This window comes from Bacillus rossius, chromosome 16, assembly GCF_032445375.1.
Source record: "Bacillus rossius redtenbacheri isolate Brsri chromosome 16, Brsri_v3, whole genome shotgun sequence".
Classification (NCBI taxonomy): domain Eukaryota; kingdom Metazoa; phylum Arthropoda; class Insecta; order Phasmatodea; family Bacillidae; genus Bacillus; species Bacillus rossius.
The window spans coordinates 2153268-2176537 of NC_086343.1; the positions used below are offsets into that span (position 1 = coordinate 2153268).

Here is a 23270-nt window from a genome sequence, read left to right on the forward strand (position 1 = left end):
TGATGTAAGCTTTTGGACATACGCCATTGCTAAGCTCATGTATGTCTGTAGAAGAAAACTACAAACAACACAAAAGAAAAAAACACATATTTAAGCAAAAAATTGCTGTTGTCAACAGGATATAAACACCACGTAATATTCCATAACAGGAATATGGTCAACAAACAAAGAAAAATGGACTAACAGAACGAAAAACCCCCCACAAATGATGACAGCACAAAAATATTGAACCCAAAAAAATTCAGCAACACAGTTGAAATGAGACAAAAACCTAGCAAAACAAAAATACGAAACAAACAAAATGGTTTTCCAAAAAAACAGAAGTGAACGAAAAAAAAAAAACCTTTAAATAATGAAGGCACGAAAATATTAAACCCAAAAAAATTCAGCACAACAGACGAAACAAACACAAAAGTTTTCTAAAACAGAAACAAGCTTGTTGTAAAATGAAGTCACATTGATTTTCTTATATATAAGTAAGCTGGAATTAATAAATTATTAAAAGATTAATTAAAAAGTTTTCTTCAGAATGATCTAAAGAATTATTAAGGTGGGTCTACACTATATAACAAAAACATGTTATATTTGTAACATGTTATACAACTTGTTTCATAACATGTTATATAATAAGTTATATAACAAGTAATACAACTTGTTTCATAACATGTTACATGTTTTTAAATATGTATACCAGTGTGGACAAACGGCCAACATGTTATACAACAAGTTATTTAACTTCCTTTGATCTTTACCGACACTGCATGGGAAACATATAACTTGTTTTATAACACTTATTTTGTTATAAAACATGGTGTTATATAACATTTTTCTTCACGTTTTCATAACAAGTTATATAACTTTGTTGTGTAACTTGTAATATAATTTTCATTCTTTTCATTTTGTAACATGTTGTATAACTTTGTAATATAACATTTTATAACTTGTTTTGTTACACAGTGTAGACCCACCTTTAGATTGAATATTACGTATCTAAACAGATGCAACTAGGGTTTCATTATAAAATAAAAAACTTCACAAAATATCTACAGTGGTGTTTATGAGCTGCAGACAGAGAGAAACCTACCTAAATTGTTTTCTAAACATGTGACAGACCAACCTGGTGCAGTGGGCAAACACCTGTAATGGAAGGTCTGGATGACAATAGTGATCCTTTAGGAAATAAGCAAACACCAGGTGAGATAAATTTTGCAAATGAAACTACACACATACATACTTGTAATTTATTTATTCAGTTGTAAGTAAAGTAACAAGGAACATCAAAATAATCAAGTCTGAAATTTATGGATTGATAAGTTACAGTGATCACACGGTTGATCAAATTCATCTCAATTCCCAAATGGAAAATTGGAGCAATATTTTATAGTACTGAAATATTAACATACTAAAAAACAAACATAATAAACTAACATATTTCCATTTCAAATATTATCATGAAAAAAAGTTTTTAAAAAAAATCTGTGTGCAGACAGCTATTAATACATTTTCATGAAAGCTCCATAGTGATAGGACCTATTTTATTTACAAACATTTACAACACATTCTGAAAAAACATTTTTATTTTATTTTACAAATTTCATCCTTACAGCCTCACTCATAAAATAAATTCAGCAAATTCTCCAATAACCAAACCATAGTAAGCAAACCATATATGTAGAGCTACATAGTTTCAAACGTTATTTTATAGATGATTATAAATGGTTATTTTTAACTGTTAAAAAGTATAACAAACACCATGAAGTATTTGACACTGAATAAACTTTTCAAGTCTAATTAAATTATGAAACTACTCTACGAAATAAATTTGTACACGAAAGATTACTGTGATTTTATGCAATGAAAAATCAAGGAAATTCATTAAAACTTTTATAAAGCATCTATTTCATAAACTGAACAAATATTTTACAGTATTACGAAGGCCAGCAAGCCGTTTTGGTTGGAAAGTATTTTGTTTCTCTAAGATTTACAGTACATATTTATAAAGCCACAGACAATTTGGCATCTGGAAAAGCTTTTCTAATTGGACTATTGCACTTTCACTCTCACAGATAAAATTTTTAAAATACAACAAAAACCACGTTTCTTTACCGGAAACTGCTTTCCAGCAAAGAGTTGAAAAAACTTACATGCACTAATGTCCGTTACTACTGTAACGAGGACACATCTAGCACCTAGGCTGAGCCCAGAACACTGTGTGGTTCCTGCGACTCTGTCTCATGTCATGTTGGTTATTTCATTGCCTTGTCGTCGCTGTTATCCGAGGTTTTCCTCTAAACTTGCTGTGATAGCTCTCTTGCACTTTGTGTTTCATCTCAAAAAGTCTCTACAAATATCTACTAAATATTATAATCTGTAAGAACTAACCAAAGAGTTCATAATTGAAGGGTCGCACTTCGAAAATTTAAACCCTAAAATAAAAGTTAATTTCTTAATTAGTGTTTACTTTGTTCTGCTTCATTTTACAGAGTTAAGGCAAACACATTTTCTCCTAAACTAAACCAGAACTTAACATATTACATTGAAACAACACAAAATAGTAGCAATTTAACACAAAATACCTCCTGTGAATGTAAAGGTTATTCGACAGTACTTAAAACCTTTTACTGTGGCACCCTACAATCATGACCACTTACACCAACTTCTACGGCTTGAAAATAACACGCAGTGAATATCTCATGAGAACACTTGTGACCAAACAATAAATAAGACAGAGCTCAGGGCAAATCTCTGAAGGCTCCGTCACACTGTCACAATATATTTGGCTAAAGTGTTGGATGGAGAAAGGTTTCCAATTTTACCCATCAAATATATTTGGACAGATAAACTCAAATATGTTTTAAATCATGTCACACTATCAAAGTTTATTTTTGGTCAGAGCTTCTTAAACTTGAAAGTAAACAGTGTTAATGTAATGTTTATTAAATTTGTGCATTTAAATATTTTTTTTAACATGTATAAATTTAAATTACAATAATATTCATTACCTACATAATTAAATTAATCATGAGTGATTTTTTATATTTATACAAACAATTTAATTTATGCAACATGAAAGTTTTTGCATACGACATTCATATTACAATTTTTTAGTTAGGTACTTAACTTTTTGTAACCTCTTTAATCGCCGACGATCTCGCCACCACTTTAAAGAATTGTTGTGACGGAAATGGATGTCATTTCAGTTTTCGTTAGGCATGATTTTGATTGGCAGATTGCATCCAACATATTTTAGAACCCGTCCTACATGCAAAATTTTAGCTTGAAACTAAAGTCATCCAACTTGTCAAACAAACATGGCTGTGCATGTGAGGTCACAGCCCTCCAACTTTGACACACAATACTGGAAGGTGTTGGAAGCGACAAGGACATGAAATACGACTCGCTGAGACAGAGCGCACAATCAAGCAGTGAGAGACCCCAAAGTTTGACGCGAGAACGTGCGAGAACTAACTCAAAGGCAGCCAAAGTTAAAATAATATTAACTGCTGGTCCAAAAAAAAAAGGCTTTCATGTGATGAAAGAAATTGGAAATATATTTGATTAACACAAGGCACATGTTAAAATGTTTTTGATAAAGATTATCACTGCAGCTTTAAAACCGGCTATGGCCACACTCAGTATAGCTTCAGTAAGTTAAGAGTCTCCTGACGTAGGACTTAAGAAAAGTTATTGAAGATTCCAGAGCAAAATAATAATACATAATACAATAAACTCAGTAGAACTGAAAGAAACATTTCAGATAAAACAGTTATCATTAAAATGACAAACTGCTAGCATACTTTTAATTCATAACTGTACATTAATTTACATTTCTACGCCCAAACACTATAAACATACTACTTCGAGACAACAAATGACAAACTATATCATATCATATATCATTACATGTATATATATTTACAAAACTTAGGAAAAGTGATGTCAAATAGCAAAAGGGTTTAATTTATTACATTTCTTGATCTCGCAAACATTGTTCACATCACAATCCACTGCAACTTGACACAAATAGTTTTGTAGCGACACCTTCGAAGTCAAGGTGGGAAAGTTGGAAGGGGAAAAAGAAAAAGCAAACGAGTTTCAAAAGTGAAGCAACATCTCTTCTAAGGAGCGTGCCGAACCAAGAAAATGGTTCATCCAACAACCACACTTTTTTGGACAGATTAACTAATCACAGTAACACGGGTATCAGCTCAAACTAATGTGTACCTTACAGCAGAGTACCAGGTAATCACAACCAGAGTGGTTCACTCGTGAAGTGTTCACAAGCAGAGGTGCCCGCGGTGCAGAAACTAGGGCTGCCATCTACCATCTCTCCTCAGTGCTTGCTGGCAACGTGGATGTGTTTATAAACAAAACGTGGTCACATGAATGACATACAAAGAGTAGTCATCCCTCTATGTTACTGTTATTGCATCAACCTATATATATATATATATATATATATATATATATATATATATATATATATATATATATTTAACACAACCAATCTAACAATTTTACAAGTGTTTTGTTTACCCTGCTTTGATACTGTTCCAATTTAAAACTGGTTAATGTTCACTTGTAAGTCTTAATTCATAATGTTTTCACATTAAATATATTAATCATTAGGAAGCCTCACTGTGACAAACTAACTACCAGATGTACTGATTAATACACTTTCTTTACCACTACTTTTTTTTTTCTTACCAGTTTTATCACTTTTAGTCATGTTTAATGTTAAGAGTAAGCATCTTGGTCAACACTTAACTTTATCCGATATACTTTCAGGTTTCCTTTTGACTCACGCTTTGGATGACCTGCCATCTACTAGGTACAACTCCAGTTAACATATCTTGCAACTATCATGGCATTCAATATAAATAAGAATATCCATACAGTTATGGCGACCAGTTAATATTGCTCAATGGGCTGGAATATAATTATATAATATAATAATACTATATATACCAATATATATCCCAATAGGGTACATTAATCGGCTGCAATATTCGTATTATATTCTATATCACTAGACAAAGTTAATTAAAGGCTACAGTTATACAAATATTTCAAACTGGAAGTTGAAGTCTTTTTGGTTGCCATCATATTCACAGGATAAGTTACCTCGGACATAGATAAACTCAAGCTAATAAATAATACTCTAGCTTCCAGTTAACTTAACCTGGCTAATAAGGAACAGGACTATAACCCTTGCAAGGTGTACATGACTAACTTCCAGTATCTTCCGGTGTTACCTACTAGGTACTTGAACACAATAACCTACCAGTTAACTGGTATGCATAAACTAACATTTATTAACTAGTTCTTAACTTCAAGTTAACTATTCCTGTAATCAAGTTGAAATTGTATAAAATAAGTCTAGCTTCAATTTACCTTTCAAGTGATTTGGCAACCAAATTTTTAATCTATCAAAGGTACGTGGTGTATACAGGTATTTTTGAGATTTAGTATTGAATACATACATGTATCTAAGGATCTCAATACGGATAAACAAATTCTCTATAAATACTATTTTTTTTTTTAAATCACTGAACAATAACCAAAATTGGTTACAATAGCTTATATATATATATATATATATATATATATATATATATATATATATATATATATATATATATATATATATATATATATATATAAAGATCATTTCTGTTGGAAAAAATTCTTTTGCCACCTGTCTCATGAAAATACAATTAAAAATAACATTAACCTAAGTTCTGTCATCATAAATGAACCGAAGAAACTAATAAATCACTAAACACAAACTGCCAACTGATGAAAATAGTTACACGTACATTGTGTAGTCTAGTTTGACAAGTGATGCAGATTACATCATCGCGTTCTCAGTAGCCGTGTTTACAGACCCGACTAGCAGGTATGACTACGACCAGTATAACTCAACAGTGAACGTAGCTAGTTTCAGTGCACCGCGGCAACAGCTGTGGTTGTAAACACTTGCAGAACATTTAACCTCTGATACGCAGCACAGTACTGACAAAGATATTGCTATCACTGTTATTCACAGACCACTACGGGCTAAATCATTCCCGACGGGTTAAGAAGGGCCACTAACAAACCCACTCTTGTAGCTTTCTATTCTAATTACAACAAGATTATTTTTTTTTTTAAACACACCACAAGCAAACGTAAGTTTCCTCTTGCCACGGGAATAGGTTAACACCCTAACGAACTATCCTCGCCACCATTTGAAACACATCACAATCGCTCTGCCCTTAAAGATCACCCTCGCTACAACAAGCACAACACTAGAAACACAGTAGATACTGGGGCGAGAATGTGGACGCACTGCATCACACAAAGGTCCTACAGCTAATCCACAACTGGCTGTTAAACACAATCTTGGATGGTTACACACCGACTATTAACACTGTGGGAAACATCACATGCTTAGTGGGCAGTTGAGAACATAACAAATTTTCACATTACATTAAATATAACAAACCTGTAAGATCTCTTAAAACTCAATTTAACTTCGGTTTCACCAAAACTCTCGAAAACTATGTATGAACTGCAAAATTTTAACTATACTAAGCAACAAATATTTAGAAGGAACTGTAAGCGTACCTAGCATATTGGAAGCAATATACACTTTTTAAACTTTACTATATTAGCAGAAATTCTATCTGAACACAAACCAATTAAGACAGCTACAATTCTATTGTATTTACGTACTTAAATCAATAATTGCTAAATGTCATAAATGTTGATTCAAACAAAATAGAACATGTAGTTTATTTCTGCACAACATAACAGGTCCTGGAGTTTGTTAGCAAAATATAGACTGTATTTGGACAGCCCTGGTGTCTCAGTAACTACATTCGCCCAGGCAACAGAGGAGATACCATGCGTGCTCAAAGTACACTGATCGAGTAGCCTCGACACAAAGTTCAACCACCGACGACATCTGATAGAGATTACTCAGCTCCAAACATTGTAACCTCCCTGCTCATTCAACATGCAGAATACGTTGAGTCTGCTACAAGTATTTATGTTCTTTTGGCATGGACTATACAGAGGATTATGCAACAGTTTTGAAGTATATGAATGCATACATTTATTTACTTTGTGACAATTTCAATTAATAGTTATTTCAAATGGTACTCAAAAAAAAAATAAAGCTGCATAAAATGTGTTTATTTAAACAAAGAGTGAATTTGTAAACAAACTTTATAAGTACTCACCTAAGGAACGATACTACACAAACTGCAAATAGTAATTGCGTAACAATTTGGCACCCATTATTTTTGCACAATTTTAAAAATTAACATCTTTAAAACAAAATGCAGGATTTTTTTTTTTTTGTAAATACTGATTTACTAATAAAACTGTGTTGTTAACATCAAAAAGCTTGCAAATCATGGTTTGTACATGGCTAAGTTTCAAGGGAGAATTACTATCACAAATAGTCAGCAGCTCAACTAGGAGTACGAACAGGACATTTCTGCATCGAGTCCCTCGCCATACATGCTACGTAGTTGGCACAGCAGCCGCGACATCTGCTACCAGAAGTCCAAAAACAGGTCAGCATGTTAAAAATACAGCAGCTACGCACATGTATAATATGTAGTATGTAGTATGTATAGAAGACAGCAGGTAGGTGTGGGAGAGAAACTAGAATATGTCGGGACACATGCTCCAATCCTGGCGACTCTTGCAGTCCCAGTAGCGGCCCTGGTACATGTGGAAGATGTTGCCCGTCCAGGCGTCGCGCTCCTTCTTGAACCACACCGGCTCGTAGGGCGGGTAGGGCTGGCCCGAGGCCGCGGCACGCTCCGCGCAGGCCTCACGCTCCCGCCGCGCGGCACGCTGCTTCTCCTCCAGCCGCAGCTTCTCCGTGTTGGCCTCGTCCCACAGGCCGTCCTCCATGAGGCGCTGGTCGGGGCGGTGGCGCGAGTCCGTGGGCGCCACGCCCTCCTCCGGCTCATTCAGCTGGCACGCCAGCTCCGTGAAGTTGTAGTACTTGTCGCTGTCCTCCGGAGGAGGCTTCCTCTGCCACACCGTGGTGTACGCCCCCGTCTTCACCACCGGGTTCTTGGGGCTGCCCGAGGACTCCACCACGGGGGCCACGTCCATCTTGTGGTCCCAGGTGCCCGACAGCACGTACTTGGGGCGCCCGTCGCGGTCGTACACGAAGCCCGTCACCTTGCGCTGCACGTCGCGCGAGAAGTAGCTGTAGGGGATGTACTTGAGGTGGCACTTGGCGCCAGTCGCGTGGTTCACTATGTCCATGTCGCCGTGCTGGTCCACCCACAGCTTGCCCACGATGATGTTGTGCACCGTGGTGGTGACCTTGCGCCAGGTGTAGTGGTCGCCCGACCGGAACTCCAGGTGCGCCATGCCCAGGGGGATCACCTGCAGGTACTTGCCGCGGAACTTGGAGGCCATGGTGAACTCCTGCCAGCAGCGCCAGCCCCGCCCCTCGCAGTGCTGGGCCACCATGGGCGGGTGGTGGGACACCTGCTCCGACACCACCTTCCAGCCCAGGTCCTCCGTGCGGTCGAACTCGTACGTCTCGCCCAGCAGCGGGTTGAAGGGCTTGCCCGTGCGGTTGCTGGTGGTGGAGTAGCTGGAGACGGTGAAGGCCGCCACGTACGCCAGCTGCTCGCATGCGTCCTGGCACTGCGCCGCCTGGTCCAGGATGTCCGCGTACTCGTAGTCCTCCGCCAGTCGCTGCAGCATCGACAGCGGCTCCGAGAAGTTCACCGGTATCGGGATCTTCGACAGATCTTTCCCTATGCAGTTCTTCATTATGCTCCACAAGCTGAGCGGATAGTTCGGCTTGTCCGGGATGCGATTCCTCCGCACTCTCGCCGACGTGACGCGGGCTTCGCATTCGTGGTCGCCTGTGCTTCGGTCATCTTTGGCTTTCCATTCCACCGTCTTGCCGGGACTGCTCGAACTTATCACGACCACCTTGGTCTCCGTGTCGTCGACGTCGCTGCCGGAACCGGAGGTCTCGTCAGATCCATCCATCATGTGAGACTCCAAGCTGATGTCGGAAGCAGTTCTGTGATGTCCCATCGGAATTTTCAGGACGAAATTGGACTTTGTCTCCTGCCGCACTACGTCATCCTGGGCATCGTAGAACTCGACATCGTCTTCCTCGTCCGAAGGGGAGGAGCGCACTACGGCGATGTTTAGTCTCGCTACGCCAACTCCGTCTGAAACAGAAGGAGATTTGCTTTGGTCGGTGCCCTGCTGTTTCGAGGAAGTCACATTTGAAATATCTCTGGTAGGTATCTGGTGCTCCTTGGCAGCCTTCTCCAAATGCGAATGCTGTCGCGCCAACTGCTCCACCATGTTCTCCAAGCGAATCTTCTGGTCGCGCTCGTGTTGCAGCAGCCTCTGCCACTTGGAACCGTGCGACTGCGCAAGGTTCAAGTACTCGGAACAAGTGTTCAGCATGGCGTTGGCGGTGATCCTGAACAGCGTGGCCCTCTCGTTGACCGACTTGACGTGAGTCGACATCTCGGCGTCCGACTCGAACGTCTCCAGCTCGGAGAGAGCCCTCTGCAAGGCGGCACCGTGCTTGGCAATGAGCTCGCTGCAGGTCTGCAAGTCTTCCAGCTTGGTAGACAGCAGTTTCAGCACGCCCTGCAGCTCGTTCTTTTGGGAGCACACGGAGGAGTCGAAGTCGTCCTCCTCCTCCTCCGACTCGACGGTGCGGATGGCCTTGGCCTTGGCCAGCTCGAGGGCGGTGACCCAACGCTGGCGCTCCACCTCGTTGGCCGCCTTCAGGTGGAACGTCTGCGTGCCGCCGTTCGACACCACGAAGGCACACGCGTCCTCCGTGTGGATCAGCGCCCCGAACAGGCTGATGGTGCCGCGACAGGTGTGGGCCACCTCCGCCTGGTTCTTGTAGTACGACAGCAGGCCGTTCGACAGAACAAACCATCGCTTCTGATAGCCTTTCAAGTAATTCGTCCATTTGAAGAGCCAGCCTTTCATCTCTGGTTCAGTCTTGGGTTCCATGCTTGCGTGAAAAATTCAACAGATCACTACGGCAATGTAGCAACTACATGCGCCTCATGTCTGCAAAGAGACAAGTGCCGGAGTTGGGAGCAATTCACACACTGCACAACGTACACTGAACAGTCTGTACAAGAGAGCTTTGCAGCAAGTCAACCAAGACCCAGAGAGAAAGAAGAAAGAGAACAAGTCACGCTGAGACAAAGCAGGCTGGAAGAAGCAGCATGCAACAGAGTACCTTCACTACAACACACACTTACATTCACATTCTCACCCATGCAGATACAGCAGCAGCTGGGGCAGACCACGGAACAGACTACAGTCAAGTACTAGCGAGACCACACCAACTAAACATCTCCCTTTACACCAGCTAGGTTACTATTTATTATAGTGACTTCATTAGTAAAGTGATAAAAGCCCCAATAAAATGAAGAAGAAAATGCTAGGCCACTTGACAGATAATACAACGGAATCTCAATAAAACTTCTTTGTTGAAATATAACTCTGTTGTAACAAGACGTTTAATAGGAAGCATGTATAACTAAATAAATAAATATGCTACATGTAGTTGAGAAAACCTATCTATACTACGGTAAAATATTTTTTCTTGCTAGTGAGATGTTATCACACTGCTATTTTTGTAAACCATGGTTATATGATGCAGTGTGTGTGTACAAAAACTGAATTTCAAATTTGTTATAAGCATTCTTATTACTTGACAATATTTCCAACTCTACTGTTAGGAGGAACACACAACCATGTCCAAGAGTTGGCTGCACTTGTTTATAAAAATAATACTCAAGACAATTATAAAAGTATAGGTAAACACCTGAATTGAATAACTGTATTAGAGGGACCGGGAAGAGAGTTGACCCAGACATCTACAATAAGCCTTGCATGTGACTGCGACAAACCACCAATTGTTTTTTGGAAACATTATAACAGGCCAAAGCTGAGCATTTATTATAAATCCAAACTGCCAGAAGAATGGTTATCACGTCCTTTCCCTGATAGGCAGGACCGGCCGCTGTGGCGGGCTGACCTCCGTACCTTCAGGCCGCACAATGGAGCGATGGTGAAGCAAACTGTGACTTGTCAAGGTGTGAAGTGCCGCGACTCACAGGTGGCAACACTTGAAACTAGAGTGGTTATCACCTTATCACTCAACACCTCTCAACAGAGTTGAAGAAATTGTTATCACTTCCAAATGTATCAATGCTGCAAGCTATTACCATCCCATGATATAACGTACTTCACGCACCGTGTGCTCACTGAACCTTTCGGCTGATGCAGTGCATGAAAACTTCAGTTGCTTAAATTGTGAGGAAAAGCCATTCTCAGTGAAACAACAACACTATTAACATTGTTCTGAGTTTGTTCATATCCTCAGCCATGGTTGTATCGGCGGCTAAGACTGGCAGAGAGGTTTAGTAAGAGATATCTGTCCATGATGGACGTCTGCCAAACATTCTGAATGGGATCTAGCATCTAAAAGCATTCAAGAAACATTACACACACGTGTATTTATGCCAGTTTCTCTACTGCCACTGAAGTGCATCTTTGCAACGGTTCAAATCCTTAAAACAGGTCATTTTGAAGTGAATTGCAGCATAATGAAATGGCAATTTTAAAATATTGAGGTACCGGTATTACAGGTGCCAAGAGTAATAAATTATTTCGTCCTTCACAGCATCCACTAACATTACAGCGTTCCTGCTGCGATGCACTGGCCGCTTGGCCGCTGTGGTTCGCGACCTCGAATACAAATAAGAGCCCCAGGTTGTCTGTGTCGAGAAAGCAGTGACGGCAGCAAAATAACAGATTTTTCCACAGAGGTCTCACTAGCTGTTTGGGGGACTGAAAACTTCCTTCTGGAAAGTAATGGTTCGGTGAGGTCGCCTCACAACTCTTAAGTGGTTGTTATCCACATCAACTTGATCAGTTCATCGCAACACTGTTAGCAGGTGGGTTTCCCTGCACACGGCCACCTACTGCTGGGGAAAGAGCAGACAAAAATTCCAGCCACACACACTTCAATGTACAGACGTGTTAAATGCATAACAGCTGCCTCAGCTGGAAGAGTCTAGGGTCTACATGAAGGCAACTGTGCCCTCGACAGACAGCGACTGTGCACTTTAACAACAGCCTGAAACAGTAATACCAACGAATCGATAACGTGTGTTCTTACACCAACATCTAATCAACGGTCACATATATTTAACTAAGTCTGAATAGGCAAAATGAAACATGAAAGAAATCCAAACATGTAAACCTAGTTTCAAATTAATTGTCCAAACTTCTCTTAGTCTTTAATTAGAACTAACCAGATGTCTAATGTTGGTACTCATTTTATTCAATGTCAATTGTTTAAAATAAAAAAATAAAAAACAATACTAACATTAATATGTCAAGAGATTAATGGCAGTAATTTGCTCATCATAACAGTAACTTAAAACTGCCAATACACATATTAAAATCTTAACTGAAATGTATGTTGCTCTAATATTTAAAAATTTGTTTCCCTTACTGACAGAACTTTTGATCACCAATAAAATTTACCTATTATCTAGTTTTCAAACTCTGTGCTGAAATATTAAAAACCAATGCATGATTGGCAGAACTGACTAAAATTAATACTTGGAATAAACAGAAAATATCATTGCCTCCACAAATAACATGTTACCTAATCATCACAGTATTAGTAAATACCTAATTTTTTTCTCTTCAAAATGTCATTGGTGGAAAATTCTATTTGATGAAAAAAAAACATCACATTAGTGCCATGAGATGTAAATATAACTAATAACATCAGACAAACCATTCGAGATAGCATTACCAACACAATATGTAAAAATTGGGAATTAGAAAAGAAAAAAAATAGATAACAGAGAATACAGCCTGCAAAACAATAAAATTTCAAAAGTTTTCCTTGTAATTTTGTGGATGGTCTCACTGGTAAGTTTAGTGGTAGACAGCGTTCTACATTATAACAGCAGAAGCAAATGGATTTTTTTTTTTAATTTCTACAACAAAACCTACGACATTCAAAGATACAAAATACCCCTTGTACACACCAACAACTGCAAACGCCTACATTTAGGTACGCTCTAGAGATTTAGGACATTACTACGGGCTCCCCTTCATCATGGATACACAGTCGCTGTCGTTCTTAAACTTTCCTCTGCTCCCAGAACAGTTCGCAGTTGGCACTACTTCCAGCTCCGTGACCTTTAGGAAAACATCTTTCATCTTCAGCTCTGGCGTCTCAGGCCCGCACCAAGTGGCTTCTGTGCCCACCAATGCTGGCCCACCACTATTCGGCTCTAGCAGACCTCTGTCACGTTCCAGTACTCCAAAATCTGGCGATCGTAATAATTTTTCCTTCAACTCTTCCCCCCACCCTTTTCCCCCTGGAGTTGTGTAGCTACCATTGCTATCAAAGCCCTTATCTAAAATAAGCATAGAGTTAATCAAGGCAAAGCACATTCAGAACAGAATACAAAGACCACCACCAATGTAAAAACACAAGAACACCAGGCTATTTTCTCGACTGCACTGCAGATGAACCGAGTTGAGCAAGAAACCATACAGTAGCCATTCAAGTGGCTTAACAGGAGCTAAGTTAATATGGGATACCACATACCACACAGAATAATAGCCTGGTATTCACATTTTCAACACTTAATAAAATTATATATATACATATTTACATGCAACTGAATAAAATTAACTGTCCTTAAGGCTTCAAAACCTTGATCTCCCATATTTGTATCAATTGAACCCTTCTGAAATTAACCCTCTATAAACAATTGCAGCAGTACCGTAAGTGCCAGAAACAAAGCAAATCCAAGTTACGTACGTAAATAAAGTTACAATAAATGTGACTTGCAGTATTCTCATATGTGTAGTAAACTCTGTAATTTACCGATTAACATAAATGATGAACAAATGAACTAACTATGTCCCCTGCACATGGAACACGTAGGAAATGAAACCGAGCCGCAACACCCGGACTCTGGTGGGGCCGTCCGCCCACGAGTGACGGACAAACACTGCACTCAGGTCACTACTGCAACGAGGGCTTTCAAAACAGTTCAACAGAAACATTCACTGTTCACAAGCACGGAAGTGTCCTTTCAAATAAAAAACAAACAACACTACGAGACATGCATTAATGTACCACTCGCGGCAGACGTCAACACAGCATCAGGGGTGTAGCAAGAAGGGGTGGGAGGGGGGGGGGGGGCAGAGAACTTTCTTACTCCTACGAAATACTTTTGTTACGCAGCCATGAGGCTAATTTCTGATCTCTGAGTTACGAAACCACTCCCGAGTTTTCCCTTTCAGGTTTCATTCATCTTCTATACAATTTGTGCAAAGAAAGATTGCCCTCAGCAAACTGAACTAGCAGTACACACTTTGTGTTACATGTAGAGACAGGGAAAAGGACCTAATGTTGTGCACTTTGCACCATGATGTAAATCATCAACCCCTGTAAAGCATGCACGAAACAGTTAATACCAATGTGAGATTTAGAAAATCGTAGGAGATAAAACTGCTGGGTCGATGTAGACGGGACACTGGTTGAAACCTGACTCGGGAACGGCCGTGTGGCCCGAGAGGCACCGGGACTCAGGCTCGTTCGAGCCACACATCACTGCAGTCCATCCAGCACAACCTGACGCTCCAGGGATCAGCTCGAAGCCAGTCAGTCGGTCGCCTGCGCACTCGCGCTCACGCCGGGAGGAGATAGCTACGATGGTGTCTGGCGTAAGAAACATAGCCAGGTTTTATTTTGAGGTTAAGTGCCACTACTAACATGTTGTAAAATCCCTTTCGCGACTTTTGTATTTAAAAATTTTCAAACATAACACGTAGGCAGTCTTGAAAATACACGACTATATGAAAAAATTCTGTGGTCAACTATTTTATGGGCTCAATTATACGATTTGTATATGATATCTGAACTGACACCACCCATGTGACTTCAAGCCTACTGGCATCAAAGTTACGCAATGATTTACATAATTTTTTTGAGTCTGTAACTGAGTACATTTGTAGCCCCTTAAATCTGAAGTCTCACCGCATTTAGTACTTAACTCGGCAAACTAGCTAATTACTAAAGATTCAAAGACTTGCCATTTTAAAATGGTACCAATCACAGCATTACGCACTTTAACAATCTCTGTCAAGGTCATCAGTCTGGCAAACACAACACAGGCAAAATTATCAACTTTCAAATAACGTTTAATATCCTGATCCTATTCTAATATACTTTTAATATCAGATTGCACACAGCCAATAATGCCATCAAAGTCTTAGATCTCATTTTATAAGAAGTACATGTACGTATATTTAAATAGTGACTGTGCTAACTTCAGTGGGAAACTAGTTTACGTCAATTTCCTCCGACTCTGAACAAACAACGCGCCGCACACAAACTGCCAGTAAACCGACGCAGTTGCAGCTTTGAGGAAAGCAGTGGAACGGAAAAGTACCAGAGGCGAGCCCACATACAGTCGGCTCTTCCCGGACCTCGTTGTCCACTCACCAGGAAACAGGAGAGACATTACCTGGGCAGAACTTGAGAAGTAAGTTACCAGATAGATAGCGCAAAACAAACTAGGACATGCACATCTGAATTACAGAAAAAAATATATATATATATATATATATATTACCTGGTATATACAAAACAATATATTTCTTTAACAATGATTTTATGTGTCATTTATATCAGTGAGAAACAAAATCTATAGTAAAATTTTCAACAGCAAAATTAAAAAATGTATCAGAAGATGCAAAAATGAAGACTACTCGGGCATCTGACTCGGAATCAGAGAATTGTAACTTTCTCGAAAGAGAGAAGTATCACAATAAAAAAGTTAAATAAAAGTGCAAAAATTTTCTTTAGGCCTATCTCACTTCTACTGGAAAAAAAGGGACATTTTCTCATTTATTATATAATATAATATATATGATATAATTATTTATGTTATAGTCATAACATTCTAGCAAATTTATACAAATTTTAATGGTTTTGTACTTTTATTAATACTAGTTTTCACAATATTTATTTTTCACCTGAGAAAAATTCTTTTAAATTTTGTGTAATGTTTGAAAATACAACAAAATAAATAAATATTTATGGATTATGTTTAATAATGCTATTAACAAAAAATTACTTTTCAATAGTACAAACAACCTGGTATGTTATAACATTGACTTTGGTAACTTATGAGCCTATAGTCTGGACATAACACTTGAGTAAAATAGGACAATGCAACATTTAACAGCCATTGTTTAAATTAATCCTTCTACTAAATACACCTATCCCTCACTTAGCAAGACTAATTCGTTCCTAAAAATGCTCGTGTTATTCGAAATCGTGTATTCTGAAGCATTAGTTTCCATAAATAGCAAGGCTAATTTATTTAATGTGTTCCATAATTGTGTAGAAAAATATACTTGACGTATTATAAATGTGTTGAATAACACTCAACTAAAAATTTGTCACACTATTTATCTTTATATGCTTACCATCGAACTTTGTATGACAAATACGACACCGCATAACGGGAGATACGTGGTTATGTACTTTATCGTCAGTCGGCTGGCTGACTTGCCCGCCCGGGCGTGACCTTTAACTCACGTCGCATACCTTTGCAAATCATCCTTACTGACAGTGAAACTAATATTACTGTCGGGATAATTATAATTTAATTTTTCAAAAATTAAAGTGCTTATTCGCGTCTCACCACCTAGTTCACACCAATCATGTCAAGCCAATGACTATTTTTGTTTCATTAAACATTCATTTAACAACCTTTTCCACGTGAATCATCTGTTCATTTCTGTTCTGGTATCTAATGTCACAAATATTCCCGCTAATACAATCAACAGCATAGACTTATATAAACTTTTGGTAAGAGTCATTTCGTATGATTGTGCGCACAGTTGACTTGCTTAAAACTAAAGTGCGACAAACATAAGCATGGCCTTCATGACAATCTGTGTGCCGTAATACTACTAGTTTTGTCTCAAATACTTGAACACAATGCATTATAAGTGATCAAGCACGTACAGTTACCGGCAGCTGAATAAGCAGATGGTGCTTTTGTGTGAGTGAATTCCCTGCCACTGGCTCAACTGAGTTCACTGCCCGGTTTGTGGCCAGGCAACAGTACGCACGGCGGCATACGCGCTGACGTAAAAACATTTGGTCCTTTACACTCCATAGCCGTAATTTAACTTGCCATAGCTGATGTTTGTACAACAGCCAATAGCGTAGTCAGACCTGCGCGCGCATATCTTCCACCCCCCCCCCCCCCCCAACCCGTTTGACTAACTGTATCCCACAGCACATGTTCACAGAAGTTGAAACAGACTTTGTGACGTCGTGGTTGACTTTTTTTTTATCCTGCCGAGATTTCGTGCTAACTGAAATTTACAGACGTGCTATTCAAGACTGGGGCAGTAAAACTCACATCGCGCTAAATGAATCCGCGCAATCTGAACACGTGCTACGTGAGGGATGGGTGTATTGTGAAAGTGCGTATTTTGCAGGTTTTCCACCACGGATTTTAGTTTGGCTTAAGTTGGCACCTGATCATCACGGAATGAATCATACGGATCCTCTAGACATCTGCGGCTACAAGTTGTTCCAGGGAAAAGCGGCAGTGGTAATGAGACGAAGACACAACACACAGGCACGCCCACTACCCACGCAACGTGCTCACTCCCACTGGCAGGCAGGCCAACATTTACCTTCATAACTAGCGGCCTGGCGCTGCACGCCCGGAGCCCCACTGTCCACTGCCGCAACTATCTGCGTGAGCGCGCGGGCATCACACGGCACGGCGCGGCCTGAGACAGGCAACAAGAGCACACGCGCGTAACCACGACAGACCAGGAGCCCACCGAGGGAGGGGCCGAGCCCCGTGCGGCCCACTGAGGCTCGGGCAGCGAGATGGCGCCGCCTCGCAAGAGTCTGTCACTTCACCGACACAGAGCGCAGTCGTTGTGCTCATGTTCCATCAAGATAACTGGCACAAAACCAAATGTAAATGTAGACGTATTTGTGGTAGACACTGGAACCTACAAGTTACCCCGCCAGATTTTAAAATTTTTGCAACTTTAAAGGCGGCCGCACCTGGGAGAGAGGAACAATACACTCTTCCGCAACTAAACAAACCCCCCCCCCCCCCCCCCCTCTCCGAATCATCATCTTTCTAAAGCCTCAAGCACATTTGGACATTTGGTCAGTTCACTATTCACTAGTTAGTTGTCGCTGAGAATGCTTCGGCACATGCATGCACGTTGTCACTATGTTAGTTACACAGGCAGAGTAAACCTCACTTGTTCATCCACATGAGACTTTGCATAAGTATACAATTTTGTGTTTGAAATGTCTTACTGAGACTCCAGCGATCAATTAAAACTAAACAATGGCACATGAGTAGCGAGTAGATCAGTCATCAACTTTACTGGCCGAAACAAAGCGAGCTGCGAATTATTAATGAATCAGCACAATTGATTACTCCGAGCGAGTTTCAGGCAAAGAACAATTTTTGCTGGCGAGAAACTAGTAATGTGTCCCAATGTGATAAAGGCTGAAAAGTAAACTTCTTACGTAAAACTTAGACTAATTCCTTGAAACATAAATTATATCATGTATACACATTTATTAATGTGTGAAAAAAAAAATTATAAAAAAGGATGTCCACGTTTAAGGCATATTTATGAAGTTCGCCTCTCGTAGCCTAAGTGAGAAAGTTCCAAACACTCAAAGTTCAAACATCACCACTGGAAGCAGCATGAAACCACACACACACACACACACACACACACACACAATTCACACACGTGGAGGGTTTGTCGTCGTCTGAACGTAAAGTTGCAGGTAAGCCGTAAACGTGTGCGGAACATAGTAACGGAACGGAGACGGGCAAACCACAAGCGATGTCAGTCAGTGAGAGTTCTAGCCCCAGTCTGGACTCAAACAAGAAACACCAGAACCGAGAAAAAAAATTATTTTTTCTCACCACAAAATACACAGTCTTGTTCTCGATCAACTACTATTAAAACTCGGTCCTCGCCGGCCGTGCTCGGTGAAACGTCGTGCTCGAGTTACGAGCGTTGCGAGTTTGATCCCTACACGTCTGCACGACTGGAATACCTGGGACCGACTCAGTGCCACGTGGTTAGAAGCCCACTATAATCCTGGGAGGTACCATCGCTGTCAGCCCCAATGAATAACGGCGCAATATAAAACCCAACAAAACTCAACAATAATCTTTCCAACGTGAGGTGCAACATTTGAAATTCACCGTTAAATATTTGGGCAGAGCAAAACACTGAATCCATTTTTTACTTACACCGCGTACTTATACGTTTATTTAGCGGCTAGACCTGCTGTCGAGCCGCAATACGCTGGGTGACAACCAGACACGAAACAGCCTGCACCGAGCCACAGTCATTACTGGCCTGAACTGTGAGCACAACCACATTTACCTATAACGTGGAAGACGCTCCCCAGCAGGCGGTAATGTGGAGTGAATCACGATTATCACATTTGTGCTACAAAGATATGACACTGACGTCAGTCTGGTACCACAACCACTGATGTGACCCACAAACCTACTCTGGTAATGATCATATCATGCCGGTGATTTCTGTGCCGGAGCGTGTTCCAAATTTTTGAAGACTATTCACTATTTTTAATTGCTCCCTTTAGGCCGGCTTGCAGTTGCGATTTGAGGCAAGCAAAGTATTTGCTTGGAAGTTACTGACCCAAGGCCCTTAGACTCAAAGCTGCAGGAATATGTCTTTTCATTTAAGTTGCCAAAGAAATACACAGTAGTAACAACTCAAGACCAAAAAAACATTGTTCTCACCTAACTTTTTTATGTTTGTAATATAAACATATTACAAATTTTTAACTCAATACTGTGCCTACTGCATGAACTAAAACACACACAATTAATTATAAAACTACCAAAATAAAAAGAAATACATTGGAAATAATACTATAATTAAGTCTAATTATAATATCTACAATGTAACTTAATACTGAATCATAACATCCACCATATACACAAATTTTAAAGCACTTTCAATTGATGTAATTAGTTAGTGTATCATTAGCACAATATTGATTCAGTAAATGACATCAGCATCACTGTCATTAGAGTTGCTGAAACCAGAAAAAAAAAAGTTTCAAATTGTACCAACTGGGTAGTACCATTATGTACATAATTGAAATCAGTAAAAAAAAATTAGTGCTCATTGATTTACTTTTTTAGCTTGTATGTTGTCATGTGCCATACAGGTGTTTTAAATATTTCTTTACATGTTTAATTTTTATTTTAGGTCATTTTACTTTTTTTGCCAAGAGTGATATGATTGAATAACAACTGTTGGAGCACTGAAATAAAAATTGATATTACTGTAGACATTTGTGCATTTTTTAAATAATTTTACATTGCTGATATTGAGTAAAGTATCTAGGAAAATTGTTAACTCTACATGCTTGCTACATTCATGCTCTCAATAAAAACAATCCACAGATGTGCACTAACCGTGAGATTAGTACAGGGACTACATTGTTTTCAGTTTCTTTTCATTCCTAACTGATTTTGATTGTACAGAAAATTTTCATTGCAGCATAACACTCTTCTCTTTCTTTTATCGTTTTTAGTCAAACACCATATTTATAAGAATTCAATCTGAACTTAAAAAAAAAACCTTGGCTAGATAATAAAGCAACTTTAAACGTACTAAAAAAACATAACTATCATGGAATTTTGACACCCACAACCACCACCAATCAGGAATTGAATACAGCCGGTAAATGGGTTTGTTAAAGTCATCAGCAAAAAAGGTTCTATAAAAAACTTGAGACTGACGTAGGTACTTGCAGCCAATTTCCCTCCTTCGTAACCTTGCAAGGCCAAATCAGTTACGAAATATTCGATACATAGACACATCAATCATGTTAATTTTCTTTTACGAAATCAAAATTTTAATATCTTTTTAATCCCTCACCTGTAAGAACCAATACAATTGCTTCTCAGAATGACAGATGTGCAGCAAACACGTACGTCATTATATAAATGTAGACAAATTACAGTACCAATAATATTAGTATTAACATTGGAATATTATGAAATGTATGCTACAACTCAAATTGTTTAAAACTCTATTTCTATTGCTCACTCACCACTTCAAAAATTTATAAAATTTCAGGAAAATATCAAGCTGATCAGTTACTGATCAGGCCCCATTACGTGGTTATCTTTGACGATGATATAATACAGAACAGAGTGAAATTTCAGCTTAAAAAACTAAACTTTTTTAATGGTTAAAAAAACTTTTTGACACACTAATACACTTGCCTACAAGATATATTTTTATGAATAAAAATGTATATTTTTATTAATTCGTCATTTATCAATTACCTTAATTCATTTAAAATTGATTATTTTAGTATAGAAATACAAACCAAATGAAACAACACAACAAAAAAAAACACTAAATTAATATAAACTACATTTTTTTTATTAACAGTTGTAAAAATTCAAATTTGCAGGGCACAAATGAAGAACAATAGTGCTCGCAGCTCACACTAAAACTATTTTGTTACCTTTTACCTCATTTTCAAACAACGATTTTATGTGTGTGCTTCAATGCCCCAGAGAAACTGAAGCAGCACAAATGTTTCGGACATATTTTGTAGTATTATATAAATATTTTAAAAATTTCAAAATCAGTTCATACAATTATTTAGTGTATCTGAAACATTTTTGCTACTGTTTTTTAATACGTTCGGCCGGGAGAATGGGATAACGACTCCAGGAATGATTACGGTACCATAATTTGCTATGTGAAGTTTAAGATAGCATGTGTTTCAATAAAAAATTACGACACCGTAACTTTGATCGACTCATTGGATTTGACGGAAATTTGCTAGTGTGCGAGTTTAAGATTGGTAGCTCACGGTTGAGTAATTAGTTAAATACATAGTTGTCACATGTTGCTTGACTCTACATATTGTTAAAAGTGTAGATTTCGGGTGGGTGGAGGTCACCCTTTTTCCTCAGTAAACTAATTAACTGATACATGTAGGGTCATGATTCTTTATTAGAGGCTTATTGGTATTCTGCTACAAGATGGCCTATAGTTAAACTTGACGTCGCCGTCGGTGCTCCCTCTGAGAGCACAGGCCATTATGTGTCCTCAACACCTGAATCAGTGCCAGTGCTACGAACACGCCCGCACATGTAGCAAAGTGAAGGGGGGAGCAGTGCCTCCAACTGCGTGACGTAAGTTACGGCCGGCTGTGTAAACGAAGCGCCCGGTCGGTTGTGGCAATGTGCAAAAGGGGATTCAGTGCATATGCAATTTAAATAAAAAAAGGAACTAAAACTTTTAATACGTCAAATATTTCTTAATAATTAATTAATAAGGTGTAAAATCTTTCCATTAACAAAACTGACCGGCTTCATCTTCCCGCGCTCCGTGGTTTCCCGCGGATTTTCCTCCCCTCCCTGGCTGGGTTGCCAGGGAGAATCGTCAGTAGCCTTCCAGCACTCACCAGGGCCGGCAGCCCCGCACACGTGGAGCCTCTAACTTTTCGTGCCCGAACCAGCATGTAACATCCATAGGTATTATTTCTAAATCTACTATCACCAGCTTCACAGTCGGCCTAACTCGGCTGTATGACGTGTCGTACGGTCCGTCAATAAAATGTGTGTGTGCTACGTAAATCTTAATGTTTTTAGGCAGCCCACCGAGGTGCCTGCCCTTCATGCCATAATCACTCCATCCGGAGTACTTGAACATTGCCCACGCAGGGAGGCATTACGCCTAACGTGAAACCAGACTTTCTAACGCTTCATATCCTGGGACGTGCCGCGGTCGTGGGCGAGCTACCACGTCAGATACCACCGCGCCCGTATCCAGCTTAACGTGGCCCATGCCACCACGAGGACGAGCCTCGATTAACATAATTTCCCTGAATGGAGGGACTAGTATCATCCCGTGCCCCGGGACCTTCTTATAATAACTTTACTGCTAGATTTCAGTGTTAGTGTTAGTGTTCGCCATTAACCATGCGTAAGTCTACATTTTACTGTTTTGTGTATTTTCTCAATCAGTAATTAGTGAACTCTCTTTATAACGCACCGTCCGGACTACCACGTCCTAATCACTAAATTCGCTGCGTGCCTTAACCGTCGTCACCGTCGCTCTCAGGA

General features: G+C 39.5%; 1 protein-coding gene across 9 annotated transcripts; it reads right to left on the bottom strand.

Annotated features, from left to right (window-relative positions):
- Nucleotides 1-1229: 1229 nt before the first annotated feature.
- Nucleotides 1230-21340, bottom strand: LOC134540216 (oxysterol-binding protein 1). 9 transcript variants are annotated; one of them, XM_063382809.1, is made up of 3 exons: nt 21236-21340; nt 17782-17880; nt 1230-10077 (listed from the first exon to the last, which is right to left on the bottom strand). In XM_063382809.1, the coding sequence occupies exon 3, from the start codon at nt 10015-10017 to the stop codon at nt 7657-7659; it is 2361 nt and encodes a 786-aa protein (XP_063238879.1). In that variant the 5' UTR covers nt 10018-10077; nt 17782-17880; nt 21236-21340; the 3' UTR covers nt 1230-7656. The 9 variants fall into 9 exon arrangements, with proteins under 9 accessions (XP_063238879.1, XP_063238880.1, XP_063238881.1 ...); XM_063382810.1 differs by having other exon boundaries at nt 17782-18059; nt 21236-21318; XM_063382811.1 differs by having other exon boundaries at nt 21061-21315.
- Between the last annotated feature and the right edge of the window lie 1930 nt (nt 21341-23270).